The 19,926-nt window shown below is 41.5% G+C and overlaps 1 protein-coding gene across 1 annotated transcript; it reads right to left on the bottom strand.

The window, feature by feature from the left end:
• Positions 1-62: 62 nt before the first annotated feature.
• Positions 63-19,414, bottom strand: KRR1 (KRR1 small subunit processome component homolog). The gene is made up of 10 exons (XM_062203203.1): positions 19,247-19,414; positions 15,115-15,287; positions 10,573-10,707; positions 10,278-10,403; positions 10,104-10,187; positions 7,686-7,742; positions 6,163-6,333; positions 2,831-2,908; positions 2,636-2,729; positions 63-1,071 (listed from the first exon to the last, which is right to left on the bottom strand). Exons 1-10 carry the CDS (start codon positions 19,329-19,331, stop codon positions 932-934), a joined length of 1,143 nt encoding a protein of 380 aa, XP_062059187.1. The 5' UTR covers positions 19,332-19,414; the 3' UTR covers positions 63-931.
• Between the last annotated feature and the right edge of the window lie 512 nt (positions 19,415-19,926).

The following is a 19,926-nucleotide window of genomic DNA, read 5'->3' as shown; positions in this document are numbered from 1 at the left end:
TGATTTCCATTTTAAAACATTTCAGGGGGAAAAAATGAAAGCCGCTGTAGAAGTCCAAACTCAAAAAGGAAAACTGTTTAACTTCCTAACTCTATCAGACAAACTCATCTTTACTTTCCATTTTTATACAGATAAACAATGTACAGCGGTTGTCAAAGTTGGGCGTTCAGTGAGTACCCGAGCCCAGGTTTCAGCTTCCAATGTGTAAGATCAGTAAGCTGGATTAGGTGATTGTAAGTAATACTCCAGAAGCCCTCATTAGTTAAAAACATTAGAAACAGTTCTCATTTGCTGATTTAACACGATTCTAGATTTCCCTGCTCTCTTACAATTTGAAGTCTTTCTGGTTACCACTTTCCCAGACTCAAGAGTAGAAGAGTATGAGATTTGACTTCAGATGCCTTGATTTTCTGCTTATGAGCTGTTTAATCCTGGAATGAAATATAAAATGAATCCATAAAAAGGTATAAACCTAAATATTTACTTTGTGATTAAGGAGGGAGAAAGAAAAAGCAAACACTGAAAAAACTTCATTTAGTCTTTTCAAAACGAAATGCTGAGACATTTATTATATTTTAAAAACCAATGGCATCAGACATTGGCTTTAATGGACAATTATAATCATATTCCAAAAATCTCTCTATATAAAAAAACCTTAAAAATTACTAAAATCATACTTGGACAAAACCTCCCTGGATCTGATTAGGTACAATGTACAAGAAGACATACACTACTTTTTAGTACAAAGTTTTCAAAACACATGTGGAGAATACAATAATTTATAAAGAACACTGTTCTATGAATAAAAGAAACTCAGAAGTGATCGGAGCAGTTTTTCTCACAGATAAGGCAATTAATACCTTAGATTCTCAAAATCCTTTACAAAAGGAGATAATGACATAAGTTTTAGTTCAGTTTTTTTTTTTACATATTACTTTTTTTTCTTTTTCTTTTCATCTGCTTCCATTTTAAGCTTAACTTCTTCAGCTGTAAGTGCTCCCAATTTCTTGTTCTTGGCTTTCTTTACTTTTTCCTTGATAGCAGCCACATCAATTTTAGTTTCAGTAGAAGCTAGAAAAATTAAAAATAAAACATATGTAATGTAATTGTATAGATTTTACCAAGTCAAAAATAAAGGGCACATGCTTAAAATAATTTTAGAGAATTGGAAGGCAATGTTATAAAATATCTTTCTAAAGAAAAGTTAGAAATTTCTTCAAACTGAGAGAAAACAAATCATAAGTACTTTAAACATGTACTAGTGAAAAGTAGACACGAGGCCGGCGCCGCGGCTCACTAGGCTAATCCTCCGCCTGCAGCGCCAGCACCCCAGGTTCTAGTCCCGGTTGCTCCTCTTCCAGTCTAGCTCTCTATGTGGCCTGGGAGTGCAGTGGAGGATGGCCCAAGTGCTTGGGCCCTGCACCTGCATGGGAGACCAGGAGGAAGCACCTGGCTCCTGGCTTTGGATCGGCACAGCGCGCGAGCCATTACAGCCATTTGGGTGAACCAATGGAAGGAAGACCTTTCTCTCTCTGTCTCTCTCTCTCACTGTCTAACTCTGCCTGTCAAAAAGAAAAAAAAAAAAAAATATATATATATATATATATATATATAAAGCCAAGTTTAGTCTTTAGAATATTAAAACTCACAAGATAAAACCTCATCATACAAACCACCCAACAACTTGAGGAGCACAGACAGGTAAAGTTTCCACTATGAGAGCTGCTACTCTTATTAATCACTACAGACCAGGGCTAACCAGCTACTGAGCACCTGCAAAGCAATTTACTAACAGAATGTACTGACTGGAAATTAAAATGCAGATACTTAGTAACTTCTACATCACCTCTGAGCTATATAAAATACAGTACTTTTAAAGCTATTAACACTAAAGCAATATGAGACACTAGAATTGTAATGGGTTATATATGTTAAGTTATGGCTGATAATTTATGTATAAACTTGCTGGTGATCCTTGAATCCTGTGTACCAGTCATTCTGGAGGATTACTTTAGGAGCAGTACAGGTGTTACCAGAGGGAAAGAAAATGTAAAAAGGGGAGAGGAGGAATGAGAATGAGGCTAGAAATGTAGAAGAAAAGGCATGACAGTGTCTTCTCTTCACGTCTTTTTAACAGTCCCTGAATAAGACCTTTCTGTCATTACTTTGTTGGCACCCGTTAGTCCCAGGTGACAAGATATTCATGTTGACAATACAGGAACAAAGTGCATGCCCAGCTCACATAAAGAAAGAGAAGACATGCACACTTTCTGATAAACCTTCTTTGAGAGGCATGAAACAGAGCTCAGGGACCGTACTGCTTCAGTTACTTTTATTTTTACAGAGGCTACACTGACTGCTCCAGATTTATGTCTATACAACTAAGTATTTCCCAAGCACAGTTCACAGGTCTGGGAGGACTGTAATTTTGGGGCACTCTTTAAGTCATCAGCTGCTATTACATGTTATATTACCTCAGTCATTTCTAGTCACAGGATTAGTAATGAATGAAATGCTAAGAAAACTAATGGAAAATACGGTTATTTCTTTACTTAACACTCAGACACACAGACACATTCACTATGACTTTACTTTTAATAAGACTCATATCCTATCAACAGCTGAAAAACATTACCTTCCTTAGGCTTCACAACTGGTTTTTCTTTTGGTGGAATAAAAGCTTTATTTCTTTCTTCTTGTCTCTTACTGAGAGCTTCTGCTTGTTTAGCCTACATTAAGACAAAGCACATTATTAAAATACAATTTTTAGTTAAATAACTGAAGTACCTATTAATTTTGTTTTGTATGTTGTGAAATAAGACGGTCTTACCTTTATTGCTTCCATTTTCTGTCGCTTCTTCTGACTTGCCTTCAAAAAGTACTCACCACTGGCCAATTCCTTATCAATCTGTTGAGGACAGTATTAATATCACATCAGAAATAATGTAGGCAGGGGCCAGCACTGTGCTGTAGTGGGTAAAGCCACCGCCTGCAGTACCAGCATCCTAAATGGGTACCCATTCGAGTCCCGGCTACTCCACTTCTGATCCAGCTCTCCACTATGGTCTAGGAAAGGGCAAGATCTCCACGTGAGAGATCCAAAAGAAGCTCCTGGCTCCTTGGCTTCAGATTGGCCTACCTCCAGCTGTTGCAGCCTTTTGGGGAGAGAGAACCAGCAGATGGAAGACCTCTCTCTCTGACTCTGCCTCTCTGTAACTCTGTCAAATAAATACATAAATCTTAAAAAGAAAAAAAAAAAAAAAAAAAAAAAAAAGAGGTGCTGGCACTGTGACGTAAAGCCGCCACCTGCAGTGCTGGAGTACCATATGGGTGCCGGTTCAAGACCCAGCTGCACCACTTCTGATCCAGCTCTCTGCTGTGGCCTGGGAAAGCAGAGGAAGATGGCCCAAGTCCTTGGGCCCCTGCACCCTTGTGGGAGACCCGGAGGAAGCTCCTGACTCCTGGCGCTGGATCAGTGCAGCTCCGGCCGCTGCGGCCATCTGGGGAGTAAACCAGTGGGTAAAAGACCTCTCTCTTTCTCTCTGTAATTGTGACGGTCAAGTAAAATAAATAAATCTTAAAAAAAAAAGAACAAAAAGAAATAATGTAGACAAGAGATCACATTTTACAAAAATCTTAAAGTCCCTACGGTAAAAACATCAAAATCAAAACTCCATAATTAATTCATAAAATTAGCTACATTAAACTAAGGAACTGTGCTCCAAGCTGAGAGGTACACAAAACCTTGGAAGTAGGGATGTAGGCAATGTGTTTTTGGAATACAAAACAGCCAAGCGTGGGTAAGATGAAAAGTGTTTCAGAAAAGACCGAGAGGAAACTGGAAGGATGAGTTTTAGGGAAGCTGGAAGAAGCCTGAATACTGGCCGGCGCCATGGCTAATTTGGCTAATCCTCTGCCTGCAGCGCCAACACCCCGGGTTCTAGTACTGGTTGGGGCGCCGGATTCTGTCCCTGTTGCTCCTCTTCCAGGCCAGCTCTCTGCAGTGGCCCGGGAGTGCAGTGGAGGATGGCCCAAGTGCTTGGGCCCTACACCCACATGGGAGACAGGGAGGAAGTACCCGACTCCTGGCTTCGGATCAGCGCAGTGCCGGCTGTAGCAGCCATTAGGGGAGTGAACCAACGGAAGGAAGACCTGTCTGTCTCTCTCTCACTGTCTATAACTCTCTCTCTGTTGCTCTCTCTCCCTGTCTAACTCTGCCTGGAAAAAAAAAAAAAGCCTGAATGCCACGCAGAGGAGGTAAGACCTGACTACAAATGACTGAAAGCCTCTGGGATGAGTGAATAAACATCAAACCACTCTTTTAATAAGGTACAGAAGAATGGAGAAAAATAATAGCTTAGAATACAGTAGTGAATGGCATGCAGAATGAACAGCAACCATTGTCAGGATTTAATGAATAATTAGAGAAATCAGTGTGTCCATTCAATATACAGTCAGTGTATATATCCGATCCATCTCACACTTAGAAAGCATTGTTATATCTAAGGTATTGTTCTAAGCTCTCTACCAACTCATTTAACTCTCATTAACAATTTTTTGAGATAGGTATTACCATTAACCCCATTTTGAGCATGGGAAAATTGAGGCACAGATGAGTTACATAACAGTGTCAGAGCAAGTCAAATGAGACACTGCTGTTCTGAGAAGCTTTCAGGGGAAGAAAGATAAGCCAATTACACAAGAGAGGGCTCTAAGAATGACAGATGCTATGAAGGCACAACTTAGTAACTGATTCAATCCATTTTCCTCTATCAGTTTCCTTCTGTCTCATTTTTTTTCTCTTTCCCAAACAGACTCCATGATCCAACACTTCCATTGTTTTTTCACCATGACCATCATTCCCTTTTCCCTTGACCTTTCATCAAACTTTCCCCAAAAAACTCCAAACACAGAGCTGTAGAGAAGCAATAAAAATGATATTCAGAAAGAAATGAGTTAATACACTGAGTAGAAAAATTAGTAAAGAGGGAAGATAGAGCCAATGGAAAGAAGAATGAAGCAAGATCCCTTTGGAGATAGGTGAAGATCAAAGAACAAGCAGAAAAGGTCAAAACAGATGGGAGAAAAATTACAGGGAAAGAAGAACTAAAAGGGTTCTTGTCCGCCTGCCTCAATTACTTCACTGGTGTAAAATACATTGCCATCTGTGGAAAAGGCAAGCACTGAGAGAAACAGAGGACACACAGAACCAAGACATGACTCCAAGGACTCACTCATCTCAAGCTGGAAACATAAATTGTTAGTGAATTTAATCCAAAGGTAAGATTTTTCTCTAGCTTAGTTTGGTATCCACATTCTGGGAAAGAAGTCACATTTTGAAACTGATTCTAGTTTTAAAAACTTTTTCTGGGAAGGCAGGAAGAAAAGGCAGCATGGAAGAAATCAGTGATGGAGCAAGAAATAAAAGGAAATATTGGTCACGATGGGAAATGAAATGAAGGAGACAGTTGACATAAAGGAAGATACTTACGACTTAGATACAGAATTTAAGAATTCATAACTGGGGGCTGGCATAGTGGTACAGCGGGTTAAGCTGCCACCTGTGATGCCAGCATCCCATATGGGCACTGGTTCAAGACCTGGCTGCTCTACTTCCAATCCAGCCCCGGCTAATTGGCCTGGGAAGGCAGCAGAAGATGGCCCAAGTGCTTGGGCCTCTGCATTCATGTGGGAGACCCAGAAGCTCCTGGCACCTGGCTTCACCCTGGCCCAGCACTGGCTGTTGCAGCCATTTGGGAAGTGAATCCGTGGATGAAAGATCTAACTCTGCCTTTCAAATAAATAAATAAATCTTTAAAATATTTCTTAACAGGAACAGGCATATAGGACACAGTCATGAGAATGTTGCTAAGTAGAGAATACTGTGGGCTAAATCACTGAATTTATCATTTACAGAGGCTACAGGGACACAACTGACCATCAGTCACCTTAATAAGTTTACACTCATAATGTACTTGGCTCAAAATATGCCCTAACTCAAGATTTACTTAGCTTCACATTTGCCTATAAGTATTTACTTTTATCTCTTCTGTCTACCTACATATACAAACATACTCCACCTAAAATATGCTCAATAAAGTTTGTGACAAAATAGGTTGAAGCAGTTTCCCCTCATGTAAGGTTCAACAATGTAATACTAACCTGACTTTCTGGCTGTGGAGGTGGGAACGGTGTATACTCTTTCTTAACAGTTTTCTTCTTTGGTTCCTTGCGTTTATTCACATTTTTGTGTTTAAACTGTGGCAAAAATCTTTCCCAACTTTGTGTTCGTAATTCAGAATCTTTTGCCAGCTCTCGTTTAATCATTAAGGTCTTTAGTCATGTACCAAACAAAGTAAAAAATTTTAACACGTACATATGACAAAGTAAGGCATTATAAATATTGCTTCTATAAATAACAAAAGTAGTAAGGAATAGCTCCTAGTCTCTTCAGTGGAATTAAATCAGTTCTAAAAACAAAATATATAACATTTCAATTATAATTATAAATGTGTAATTTATCCAAGCATCAGAAAACCATTAACATTTTAGATTAAGAAATGTATGGGAATGGCATTATGGTGAAATGGGATAAGCCACTGCCCTCAATGCCAGCATTCCATATGGGTACCAGTTTGAAGCACAGCTGCTCCACTTCTGTTCCAGCTCTCTGCTAACGTGCCTGGGAAAGCAGTGGGAGATAGCCCAAGTCCTTGGGCCACTAAACCCATGTGGGAGGCCCAGATGCATCTTCTGGCTCCTGGCTTCAGTCTGGCCCAGCCCTGGCCACTGTGGCCATTTGGGGAGTGAACCAGCTGATGGAAGATCTCTCTCTGTAACTCTGCCCTTCAAATAAATAATCTTTTTTTTTTTTTTTTAAAAAGTAGATCTCCTAAAATATAAAAGGAGATAAAAATGATACTAACTCAGCTTTTCAACCATTATTTCATTAAAACTTTTAAAACTTATTAACAGCAGGGAGGGTTCTAAATTAGCTTATCCCTATAAGCAGCAAGCTTTCAATAGCAACTGAGAAAAACAATTACTCTTGTGATTAGACAAAATCCAATACTCTCAAATTTCTCCTGATCCATTTCACATTTACAGACACTGGAACATAAAAGGATGCAAAGCAGGTATCAGACACACAACTGACTGTCCTTTTATCTGTAACATCCCATTGTAACTCAAAATCACTTTCAATCTAACAGTAACTTCTTAATTTAATTTTCTCATCTTTAAATAGAATGTTCAACAATCATCATAAAATGGCTCATTATACCATGTTTACCTCTCTAGGTATAATCACAAACTTTGTATACAAGAATAAAACAGATCCAATTTGAGTGTTAAGTTCCAAAAAAAGGTTTTAAAATTATCTGAGATGTTCCATATTTTAGTAGAAAATCAGTCTTGAAAGACTGAATCTTTAAACATCACATGGGGGCTCATAATCTAAGAATACTGATTGCTATCATCTACAACAAATTCTCTGGAGCCAATCATTGTGTTAGAACCATATAACACATGACAGCATTCCTTTCAATAGTCCTCACACTGTACGCCAAGGAAACCCAGGCTTCCAAAGAAGCAACTACAAGACTTGGTTAAGTTGAATGAGCTGACTCCTACCCTAGGTTTCTACATAACAATCACTGGCATGGTCATATGTAATCAAAACTCACTTTAATGTTATAAATTGGATGAATGTTCTTCATAGTATCTAGGACTACTTTCCGTACCTGAAATTTGCAAAGAAAAGTGAATTAGTTACTTATAAGCATCTTAATGAACTGGATAGATGACTACTATACTACAAAATATCCTATGAATCAGGGACTGGCTTCTAAATCTTTCCTGAGTAGTCAAACTCCCTAAAATACAATAAAGTTTCCCAATGGCTGCTAAAATGTGATATAGAGAACTAATAACAGCAACACTCTGGAGCTATGTGATTTAGGGGGAAAGACTGCTGAATTTAGAGTCAAAAAATGACAGCCCAAATACTGGGACTACGAATTCAAACACATACAGGAAAAGCACTTGATTTTTCTTTCCAGTTTTCTTTTCTTTTCTTTTTTTTTTTTTTTTTGAGAGGCAGAGTGGACAGTGAGACAGAGAGAGAAAGAAAGGTCTTCTTTTACCGTTGGTCCACCCCTCAATGGCCACTGCAGCCGGTACACCGCGCTGATCGGAAGCCAGTAGCCAGGTCTCCTGGTCTCCCATGTGGGTGCAGGGCCCAAGCACTTGGGCCATCCTCCACTGCACTCCCAGGCCACAGCAGAGAGCTGGACTGGAAGAGGAGCAACCGGGACAGAATCCAGCACCCCGACTGGGACTAGAACCCAGTGTGCTGGCGCCGCAGGTGGAGGATTAGCCTATTGAGCTGTGGTGCCAGCCCCAGTTTTCTCTTATAATACAGAGATAAAACTATATACCTCAATAATCTGTTGTAAGAATTAAATAATATATCTTAAACACTTTACAAAACCATATTCAATATTTATTACTACCCCATGAAAAATGGGCAATTTATGAGAAAAAGGGCCAACAGAAATACTATTAAAGGCTCGGGGTCGGCGCTGTGGCACAGCAGGTAAAGTTGTTGCCTGCAGGGCCGGTATCCCATATGGGCGCTGGTTTGAGTCCTGGCAGTTCCACTTCTGATCCAGCTCTCTGCTATGGCCTGGGAAAGCAGTACAAGATGGCCCCAAGTCTTCGGACTCCTGCACCTGTGTGAGAGGCCCAGAACAAGCTCCTGGCTCCCGATCAGCACAGCTCCAGCCCTTGCAGCCATTTGGGGAGTAAGCCAGCAGATGGAAGATCTACCTCTCTATGCCTCTGCCTCTCTGTCATTCTGCCTTTCAAACAAATAAATAAATCTTTTAAAAAGGGGAGGGGCCCTAGAAAGTCAGTAAAATCACACAACCAAACCCAGAGAATAGAAACAACAAAAAAAAGTTAACAGAAACAGTATTTGCTCCACACATATTCTCACAACTCTGAGTTGACAAAATAAAGAAAACATTCATGAAAACATTAGATATTATACTCAAACTGAAACAAAAGAAAATAGATTTTGAAGGGAAAGGTTTTCAAAGTCTGATCTTTACTAGCTGTACAGATTATTCCAAGTAATGAGATCTCTGCTCAGTTTTCCAATTATTTGAGCGTACCCAACAACACCATGTTTCTCATATGTGCTACAGACTAAGATCTTAAATGCACACTTAAATTTTGTAGTGGGAAGAGTGATGATGCATAGATCTAAATCAGAAATAGATATCTCTAGGGGTTGGTGTTGTGGCGTACCAGGACAAGCCACCTCCTGCAATGCCAGCAACCCATATGGGCACCAGTTTGCATCCCAGCTACTCCAGTTCCAATCCAGCTCCCTGCTGATGGCCTGAGAAAAGCAGGTGCTTGGGCCCCTGCTACCCACATGGTAGACTTGGAACCTCCTGGCTTCAACCTGGTACAGCTCTGGTTGTTGTGGCCATCGAGGGAGTGAATCATAGAAGTTCCTTCTCTTTGTCTCTCTCCTTCTCTCTGTAAGTTTGACTTTCAAATAAATAAATTTTTAAAAACAAACAAAAAGACATCTCTGTTGACAAGGTTGATCATAACATATGAGGGTACAGGAGTGATGATTATCTCAAAATATATATACTATGTATAAGGTATCTACTAACAGGAAATCAAAGTATATTCTAAGAAACAAAGGGTGCTAGCACTGTGGTATAGCAGGTAAAGCCACAACCTGCAAAACGGACATCCCATATGGGTGCTGGTTTGTGCAGCAGCTCCAACTCCCTGCTAATGGCCTGGAATAGCAGCATAAGATGGCCCAAGTGCCTGGGCTCCTGCTACCCACATGAGAGATCTGGATGAAACTCCTGGCTCCAGTTTGCCCAGCCCTGGCCATTTGTGGAGTACACCAGTGGATGGAAGATCTGTCTCTCCCTCTCTAACTCTTTACTTTCAAATAAGTAAGTAAAATGTTTAAAAAATAAATTCACAAAACAATATACTACACAATGAATTATAATCAAATTATTTAATATGTTCTTTGCTGCAAGTTAATTGAAGATAATAGTTCTTACCTCTTTTAAACCACTAAAAGGTCCAATAGCTGAAACTGTATTTCCCTGAACCATAATGTAACAGTTTGTTAAGAGTTCCAATGCCTGTATGAAAACAACAGCAAACTGAAATTTAAAACACTGAAAAATTAATGACAGAGCCAGAAACTGAAGTTTTCCACTCATAGAAAGTACCTTCAATGTAGATCCTTTGGGACCAATAAGCCGCTGTCTTCTTTTTACAAATCTTTCTTTATTTCTTACTAAAGAACCTATTTTAATGATGTCACAAGCCACATCATCCTGAAGAATTCGTACAGCCTTTCGGAAAAATAAAAAGAATATTCTTTAAAATTACATTTATTTTACAAGTCTAGGCTAATGACAGCTAATCACAAACATGAAAGCTTGATGATGGAGGGATCATGCAGTGTTATAGGCTGTCCAATGTTGATGTAAACAAGCAACATCTCCATAGCTCTAGACTTACCTGTTCAAACGAAACACTCCTTGCTAACAGTTTTATTAGATCTCTGGCCCTAATGATGATATATGGATCAAAAGTCTTCTTTGTAGTGCAGACAGTCATGCTACCTTCAATCAGGTCCAGGGTTGCCTTAACATGCTATAAAAGAAAGAAAAAGCAAATACACACTTGTCTTAAAAAAATTCAGTTTCAGAAAATTATAGTCTCTCCTATCAAAACTATTTCTGTGCCATTAAGTCAACTTTCAAATTATATCAACTCCCTGAAGAAGCTGAATAAATGTAAATGACAGACATTTGATGACTTTCATACCTCACAGAATACAAAGGAAACTAGAAAGCGGCGCCGTGGCTCAACAGGCTAATCCTCTGCCTAGTGGCGCCGGCACACCGGGTTCTAGTCCCGGTCGGGGCGCCAGATTCTATCCTGGTTGCCCCTCTTCCAGGCCAGCTCTCTGCTATGGCCAGGGAGTGCAGTGGAGGATGGCCCAAGTACTTGGGCTCTGCACCTCCATGGGAGACCAGGAGAAGCACCTGGCTCCTGCCTTTGGATCAGTGCGGTGTGCTGGCCACGGCAGCCATTGGAGGGTGAACCAATGGCAAAAGGAAGACCTTTCTCTCTGTCTCACTATCCACTCTGTCAAAAATAAAAAAAATAAAAAAAGGAAACTAGAGCAATTTGAAACCATTTACAGGGGTACTCCAAAAGTTTGTGGGAGAGGCTGGCATTGTGGCACAGTGGGTTAAGCCCAATATCAGAATGTTGGTTCAAGTCCAGGCTCCACTTCCAATTCAGCTTCCTGCTAATGATCCTGGAAAGACAGTAGATGACCCAAGTACTCGCCAACCATGTGGGAGAGTAGGATGAAATTTCTGGCTCCTGGCTTCAGCCTGGCCAGAAACAGCTGTTATGGCAAATGGAAGATCTCTTTCTCTGTCACTTTGCCTTTCAAATACATGAATACATCTATTAAAAATTTTTTGGGGAAGTGGAATTAAAATGTTTATTTTAATGCAAAAAAATTTCTAAATCCATGTAAAGTTTTTTTTTTCCCCCCCAAAATTGACAGGTAGAGTTATAGACAGTGAGAGAGAGAGAGAAAGGTCTTCATTCCATTGGTTCACTCCCCTAATGGCCGCTACGGCCGGCGCTGCGCTGATCCGAAGCCAGGAGCCAGGTGCTTCCTCCCGGTCTCCCATGCGGGTGCAGAGACCCAAGCACTTGGGCCATCCTCCACTGCACTGCAGGGCCACAGCAGAGAGCTGGACTGGAAGAGGAGCAACCGGAACTAGTACCTAGCACCCCAACTGGGACTAGAATCTGGGGTGCCGGTGCCGCAGGCGGAGGATTAGCCAAGTGAGCCACGGCGCCAGCCATGTAAAGCTTTTTTACAATACACACCTCCCATGAACTTTTTGAAGATCTTTCACATACTTGGCATTATAATACCTTGTACTTACTAGAATAAAGATTATCTCTAAGTTTAAAAAATATACCTTAATCCTACTGAGGCCATACTTAAAGACCTAAAGTAAAAATGCAAAGCTGTATAGTCCTATCCTAGACTCGGCCCCAATCTACTCTGCTGCTTAGAATGAGAATTGACTTTCCCTTTCAAACTTTTTTCTAGCTGTTTAGAGGGCTACATACAAAGCAAAAACAAGCTCTGCCCTGTTTAGAAAGAAGCAATAATTCAGAAAATCAATTAACTCACAATAGGAAGAAACAGTTTTCAAGAATGCAAATAAAAATACTAGTTTCTTACTTATGAGTATCATCTCCATGCATTTTAACAGTGAATGAAGAACAATTCAATATGAGGTTAGATCACCATGCGTTTGCATAGAAAAAAAGTTTAATTCTAGATGTAGACAGCTGTTAAAACACTAGATGTAGACAGCTGTTAAAACACAACCTTACTGAACCAAAAGGCATACCAACTCCAGAACAGTCCTACCTGTGAGAAATATGTTATAACACAACCTAGTACACATGTATATACACAAACACAAATGTAGCCAAGCCAAAAGCTTCACAAAACTATCAGGCCCTTATCACACATCAAATAATCTCATTTCAAAGGCTTGTTACAGCCACTGAATTTACTTCTTAATCCACTAGTGGATTTCAATCACTAATTTGAAAAACAAAAATAAATCTACTGCTATAGGGGCATGGAAGCAGCTAAAAGTAAGTGTTGGTTATACCCATATTTCATTTAAAATGAAAGTTAAGGGGCAGGCACTGTGGCATAGTGGGTAAAGCTGCAGCCTGCAGTGCCAGCATCCCATACGGGCGCCAGTTCAAATCCTGGCTGCTCCTCTTCTGATCCAGCTCTCTGCTATGGTCTGGGAAAGCAGTAGAGGGTCCAAGACCTTGGGCTCCTGCACCTGGAAGAAGCTCCTGGCTCCTGGCTTCAGATCAGCCGAGCTTTGGCTGTTGCAACCATTTGGGAAGTGAACCACGGGATGGAAGACTCCCCCCCACCCCCCGTCTGCCTCTCTGTGGCTCTGCCTTTCAAATTAATCAATTAATTAATTAATTATTTTTAAAAAAGAAAGTTAAGCAGGGAGGGTGTTGCTACACAGCAGGTCAAGCAGCTGCTTGGAATACAGAGTGCTGGTACTTAGTTTCAGCTTTTCTGCTTCTGATCCAGTTTCCTGCTAATGTACCTGGTAAATAGCAGATGATGGCCCAAGTACTTGGGTCCCTGTCATCCACATGGAGACTCAGATGGAATTGCTATCTCCTGGCTCTGGCCTGGCCCAGCCTTGTCTATTGTAGGCATTTCAGGAATCAACCAGCAGATGGAAGATCTCTCTCTCTCTCTCTGACACTCTGCCTTTCAAATAATTAAATAAGTCTTTTATTTTTTTAAGATTTATTTTTTATTTATTTGAAAGGCAGAGTTACAGAGAACAGAGAAGAGAGACGGAGTGAGAGAGAGATTTTCCACCTGCTGGTTCACTCCCCAAATGGCTGCACTAGCTGGGGCTGGGCAAGACCAAAGCCAGGAGTCGAGAGTTTCCTCTAGGTCTCCCACATGGGTGCAGGGGTCCAAGCACTTGGGCCACCTGCTGCTGCCTTCCCAGGCACATCAGCAGGGATCTGGATTGGAAATGGAACAACCAGGGCTCAAACTGGCATCCATATAGGATGCCACCATTGCAGGTAGAGGCTTAACCTACTATGTCACAGTGCTAATCCCAGATAAGTTTTTTTTTTAAAAAATGAAATTTAAATAATTAAAAGCATGACTCAGCTCAAACTAGACAGACAACATGGCAACCATTATAGCGTAGAACAGGCATTCAGAAATTTGGACTTCACAGGTAAGTTTCTGATACTCCACAATATCCCTGAAGTATTCAAGGTACATATACTTTCCACTTCTTAAAAAAAAAAAAATTTATGGGTTGGTGCTGTAGCGTAGCAGGTAAAGTGGCTGCCTGCAGTGCTAGCCCATATGGGCGCCAGTTCCAGTCCCGGCTGCTCCACTTCTGATCCAGCTCTCTGCTATGGTCTGGGAAAGCAGTGGAAGGTGGCCCAATGTGGGCCCCTGCATCCGTGTGGGAGACCTGGAAGAAGCTCCTGGCTTCAGATCGGCGCAGCTCCGGCCATTGCGGCTAGCTGGGGTGTGAACCAGCGGATGGAAGACCTCTCTCTCTCTTTCACTCTGCCTCTCCTTCTCTCTGTATAACTCTGACTTTAAAATAAATAACTTTTTAAAAATATTTAAAGATATATACATTTTTCAAGGAAATTTAGTTTTATTAACTATAAGAATAAAGCTTATGGCCAGCGCCGTGGCTTAACAGGCTAATCCTCCGCCTTGCGGCGCCGGCACACCGGGTTCTAGTCCCGGTTGGGGCGCCGGACTCTATCCCGGTTGCCCCTCTTCCAGGCCAGCTCTCTGCTATGGCCCGGGAAGGCAGTGGAGGATGGCCCAAGTGCTTGGGCCCTGCATCCGCATGGGAGACCAGGAAAAGCACCTGGCTCCTGGCTTCAGATCAGCGAGATGTGCCGGCCGCAGCGGCCATTGGAGGGTGAACCAACGGCAAAAAGGAAGACCTTTCTCTCTGTCTCTCTCTCACTATCCACTCTGCCAGTCAAAAAAAAAAAAAAAAAAAAAAAAAAAAAAGCTTACTGAAACTACTTAAAATACCAGAGGAGGGGTGGGTATCTGGACTAGTTGTTAAGCTGCCTGTTAAGATGCCAGCCTTCCATATCAGTGCCTGGGTTTGAACTGAGCTTCACTACAGATCCCAGCTTCCTGCTAATGCACACCCTGGGAGGCAGTAGATGCAGATCTGGATTACGTTCTGATTTCTACCTGGCTGGGCCAACAGTTGCAGACACTTAGGGAGTGACTAGTGGATGGAACTCTTTCTGTCTCTATCTCTCTCTCTCAAAAAAATTAAATAACAAAGGAACCAAGCTAAACAGGTACTACACTAGCACCTTTAAAAGCAAACTCATCAATGTTTACTTAAAAGCAAAGATAATAAAAGAAAATTCTCAAAAAAATGTATAAAAGAGGCATACATGTTCATTCAAGGCTTTCTGCACCAAAGGCCAACATTCTTTCAAGTAAGCTTCTCTGTATTTGGGGAACAAAGTTGCAAAACTGCTCTCTTCCAGGAGTCCTCTAGGGTTGTCCTCTTTGGAGAAAGCTGGTTCCTTCCAACCATCAGGAACAGTGAGGAGCTCTGATTCATCTACAGAGGGCAAAGAATTTACACATCACACTTTAACTACGTTCTGGACACTATATGCACACATTCACAAAATTCTGCATACTTTATTTCCACTTCTTCCTCCATTTTTCACACCACTGAAAAGTCAAAGAGCATGCCTCTGTTATTATCAACACACAATGTACTGAAATTATTTGTACACATTTCAGTTGCCACAAAAGACAAAGTTCTTTAAGGGAAGAATACACTTGTAGGTATTATGCCTGGCAAATAGTAGGTACTCAACAAGCTTTTAAGGCACTAAACTATCAGAGCTGATATCATTGTGTTTACATTGCTATCTTAAAAAACACAACCTTCTGACTTTCCTGTAGTAAAATCTGCGCATATATCTATACATATTTGTTTGTGTGTGACATACGTGTGTTTATATAAAAAATTTCTAGGGGCTGGCATTATGGTACAGTGGGTTAAGCTACTGCCTGCAACATCACATCCCAATAAGCACCAGTTCAATTCCTGGATGCTCCATTTCCAATTCAGCTCCCTGCTAATGTGCTTGGGAAGACAGCAGAAGTGGGCCTGCCACCTACTTGGAAGCCCCAAATGAAGCTCCTGGCTTCAACCTGGCCCAATCCTGGCCAATGTGACGATATGGGGAGAGAAGCAACAGATGGAATCTCTCTCTCTCTGTGTTTCTCTGTCTTTGTCACTCTGCCTTTCAAATAAATAACTTTAAAGAATTTTTTTTCTAATGCCAATTTTGGTGTACGCTGATACTTTGAAGTTAAAAATCACTGGTATAGGATTTTAGATTTTCCAAAGAGCTTTCTGAGCCTACATCTGTCTGCCTTTAATTTTCATATATGAAAGAAAGAGCCAGTATTATTATTCTCATTTTCAGGAAAAGACATTCAATCCAAAAAGGTTAACTGATTCCCCTAAGGTAACAAAAAGCTCACAGCCTAGCATTCTTTTCACTAAAAGAAAATGCTTCATTATTGGCTACAAACTATCTCCTGCATTATTTATTAAAATTCCTGGTCCCAGACTTTAAGAACTCAGCATATCCAACAACTATACTCTGATTTAATTCTACCCAAAGGTATGATATAGACCTGCAGTATCATGATAAATTGGAAGTTTGTTAGAAATGCAATTCTTGGGCCTCACCTTAAATCTACTGAATCAAGAATCTCTGGGATGAGGCTGCCATTGTGGCATAGCAAGTAAAGCTACCTGCAACCCCAACATCCCATATGGGTGCTAGTTTGTGTCCCAGGTACTCTGGGCCAAGTGCTTGAGCCCCTGCCATCCACATAAAAGACTTGTATGAAACACCTGGCTTTGGCCTAGCCCAGCCCTGGCCATTGAGACCATTTGAGGAGTCATCAATGGATAAACATCAATCTCTGTCTCTCCCTCTCTGTCTGTAATTCTGCTTTTTAAATAAACAAATAAATCTTAAAAAAAAAAAAAATCTTTGGATGACAGCCAGAAACCTGTTTTAACAAAGCCCCAGGTCTTTTTAGACCATGTTACCTACCTAAGTTGGGCAAACTTGCTTTCTTTCTTTTTTAAGATTTTATTTTTTAAATTGAGAGGCAGAGAGTTAACAGACAGAGGGAGAGAGAGAGGAAGGTCTTCCTTTGGCTTGTTCACTTCCCACATGGCCACAAAGGCCGGAGTGGGGCAGCTCCAAAGCCAGGAGCCAGGAGCCAAGAGCCTCCTCCGGTCTTCCCACACAGGCACAGTAGGCCAAGTTGGGCCATCTTCTACTGGCTTTCCCAGGCCTTAAACAGAGAGCTGGATCAGAAGAGCAGCCAGGACACAAATCGGTGCTTATACAGATGTCGGTGCAGAGGTGGAGGCTTGGCCTACTATGCCACAGCACCAGCCCCAAACTTGCTTTCTCTTTCTTATGCTTACATCCACTTTGCTATTTCTGGTTCAAATCACAGCATATTAATTAGTCTTTATATACCATTCACTTCCCAATATCATTTGTAAAAAAATTTTCAAATTCAACAACAGTGATTACTTAAAATGCATATCAGGCCAAGTCCCCATCCAATTTAAACATCTGAATAAACTTCTGATTGGCTTTGAAAGCCATTTACTTTTTCTGCCTTGGAGGGGAGGGTGTTGGAGGGATTGGAGTGGGTGACTCTTAATCTTATTCAATAAACAAATAGGAGTTTCACAATAGAAAAAAATATAAAAGCCCCCAAATATGTAAAAATATGTGCAACCTCATTGGTAATCAAGAAGAGTCAAAAAATTGTCTAAAAATTTACTTATTTGAAAGGCAGAGTGACACAGAGGGAGATCAATCTTAATCTGCTGGTTCACTCCCCAAATGACCGCAATGGCCAAGCCTGGGCCAGGCCAAAGTCAGCAGCGTGGAACTTCATCCAAGTCTCCCGCATGGGTGGCCAGGATCCAAGTACTTGGGCCATCTTCTGCTGCTTTCTCAGGAGTATTAACAGGGAGCTGGACTGGAAGTGGAACAGACAGATTGGAACCTCTGCTCCAATACTGAATGCCACAGTCGCAGACAGCAGCTTAACCTGTTGTACCACAACACCAGCCCCAGAAATGCTCAAATTAAAATCACAACCAGATACCATTTCATACCTACCAAAGTGACTAAAATTCAAAACGTACATATCTAATACCAAAGACTAAATTGGATTTAGAAGAATGAGAACTATCATCTACTGCTGGTGCAAATCAAAACAGACACAATCTCTTTAGTAATGAGTTAAGGCTACACAGGCCCTATACTTCAAGGATGCAAATCTTATGTTTATAATCTAGGGAAATTTTTGAGTGTGTTAACCAGATGACATGTACAAAGATGTTTACAGCAGCAGTGTTTATAATAACAAGTAATGGGCACAATGCCAATGCCCACCAATGGCAGAATTAAAAAAAAAAAAAAAACACAAGATATATTCATATAGTGGAGAAAAAAATAAAACTGCAGTGACAAGTGTCACTCTGACTGAAAAACAACAAACCCAAACCTCAGAAGTAAGACACGCAAAGACGCACACAGCCCACTTCCATTCATAAAAGATTCCTGAGAAACGACTTTCTCAGACAGTTGGTAAAGTGTGTGAAGAAAGGGAACATAATATTCAACGGGATTAGAATGGCTACTTCAGGCACCAGCAGGGAGAATACGGTCTAAGGAGTACACACTGGCCTTTAGGCGCATGATGGCACAACCGCCGTACTTAACGGTCTCACTGCAAGTTTCTTGAGTGCTGGATGGACCATAACCACACTATATTGTATACTTTCTGCAATGGATGTTATACACCAATTTTTTTAGTACCTTCCCAATACATCCAGACTGGGAATTGACGATTTTTAACATTTTCTTTGAGGTTTGGTTGAGCAACTCCTGGGATCTTTCTCTAGCCTCTTTTCCTGTCATTCACACAGGAGAAAACGGGTAGAACCGGACTACAACGCAAGAGAGCAATTAAAAAAGAAGGCAGTTTGAAGACCAGGAGCTGCATCACCTAATATTCTAGCGATCCGACAGTAATAATGCTACAGGTTCCAAAATGCCTTTACTGTCTGACGCGCCAGGTAGCACCTTCCCCCGTCACTACGTCTGTCTCGCCCCTTCATCACCAGCGCTCACTCCTATATTACACACTACCTATTCCCACCTCATCCTAGTCCCCGTTCTGTAAACGAGCCGCCACCTGGAGCGGCCTCTCAAACTTTCACAAAAGGGCCTCCGCAACAACTTCGCTCTGAGGGCCTTCAGCAAAAGCAACGAGTTGGGAACACGTGGCCGAACACCCCTGCAGACCCAGCCAACATTCCAAATCAGCAGCAATCACAGATACTCAGCTACGCAGGAAAGGGGGCAGGCGGCCTTACTATGTCCACAACCAAGAAAAAAAAAATCGCACATCAACCTCCAGAAGCCCCAGGCTTCGCTTCTCACACACACTCGCCTGGGTTCTCCGGCTTCCGCTTCTGGTTACGAAATTCACTTTTCCCACCGGCAGCAGCCGACCCGCTCAGCGAAGAAGACGCCATCTTCTAATTACTTCCGGTGACGCCGGAACCGAAGCCGTCCTTAAATCCCGTCGGCGGCCAGCCCTACACTCAAGATGAGTTCCGCGGCACTCAGACGAGGAGATTTGCGCAGTCTCCATGCGTGCTTACGCTAAAACCCACCTACCCAACCAATGCTGCGCTTCTTCTACGTAGCCAATAGGGAGACGCAGACGACGTTCCCCGGATGAATTACGACCACGGAATTTGACTGCATTCTGGGAATTGTAGTTTCCCATTGGGAACAAGCTGCTGCAGGCCTTAACGTCAGTGTCACGTGGTCTCAGAGGCGGACCCACAACACCAGCCTTCAGAGTTTGGCTCCTGAGCGCAATCAGGTTGTCATTAACTTCACTCATTCATTGTATGATAATTAAATATGCGCTAGGTGGATATACTGTTCTCAAAGGCAAGAAGTGACTGTAAAAGGGGCTGTTTATTGTGAGACTTTGTAATAGGTACTTTTTAAAAAAGATTTATTTATTTAATTGAAATTCAGAATTAGAGAGAGGAGAGGCAGAGAGAGAGAGAGGTCTTCCATCTGCTGGTTCACTCCCCAATTGGCCGCAACAGCCGG

The sequence above is a fragment of the Lepus europaeus genome, chromosome 10, assembly GCF_033115175.1.
Source record: "Lepus europaeus isolate LE1 chromosome 10, mLepTim1.pri, whole genome shotgun sequence".
In the NCBI taxonomy this organism is placed as follows: domain Eukaryota; kingdom Metazoa; phylum Chordata; class Mammalia; order Lagomorpha; family Leporidae; genus Lepus; species Lepus europaeus.
The sequence above is the reverse complement of the archived record's forward strand: the minus strand, read 5'-3'. Positions and strand labels throughout refer to the sequence as shown.

What these genes read in the sequence shown, in the direction of transcription:
- KRR1 (XM_062203203.1), bottom strand. Translation starts at nt 19,331, where the DNA reads ATGGCGTCTTCTTCGCTGAGCGGGTCGGCTGCTGCCGGTGGGAAAAGT. An exon ending in CCAAAGGATCTACATTGAAG is followed by an intron (nt 10,188 to 10,277) that starts GTACTTTCTATG and finishes GTTTTCATACAG; the next exon opens with GCATTGGAACTCTTAACAAA. An exon ending in CTCCACAGCCAGAAAGTCAG is followed by an intron (nt 2,909 to 6,162) that starts GTTAGTATTACA and finishes TGTCCTCAACAG; the next exon opens with ATTGATAAGGAATTGGCCAG.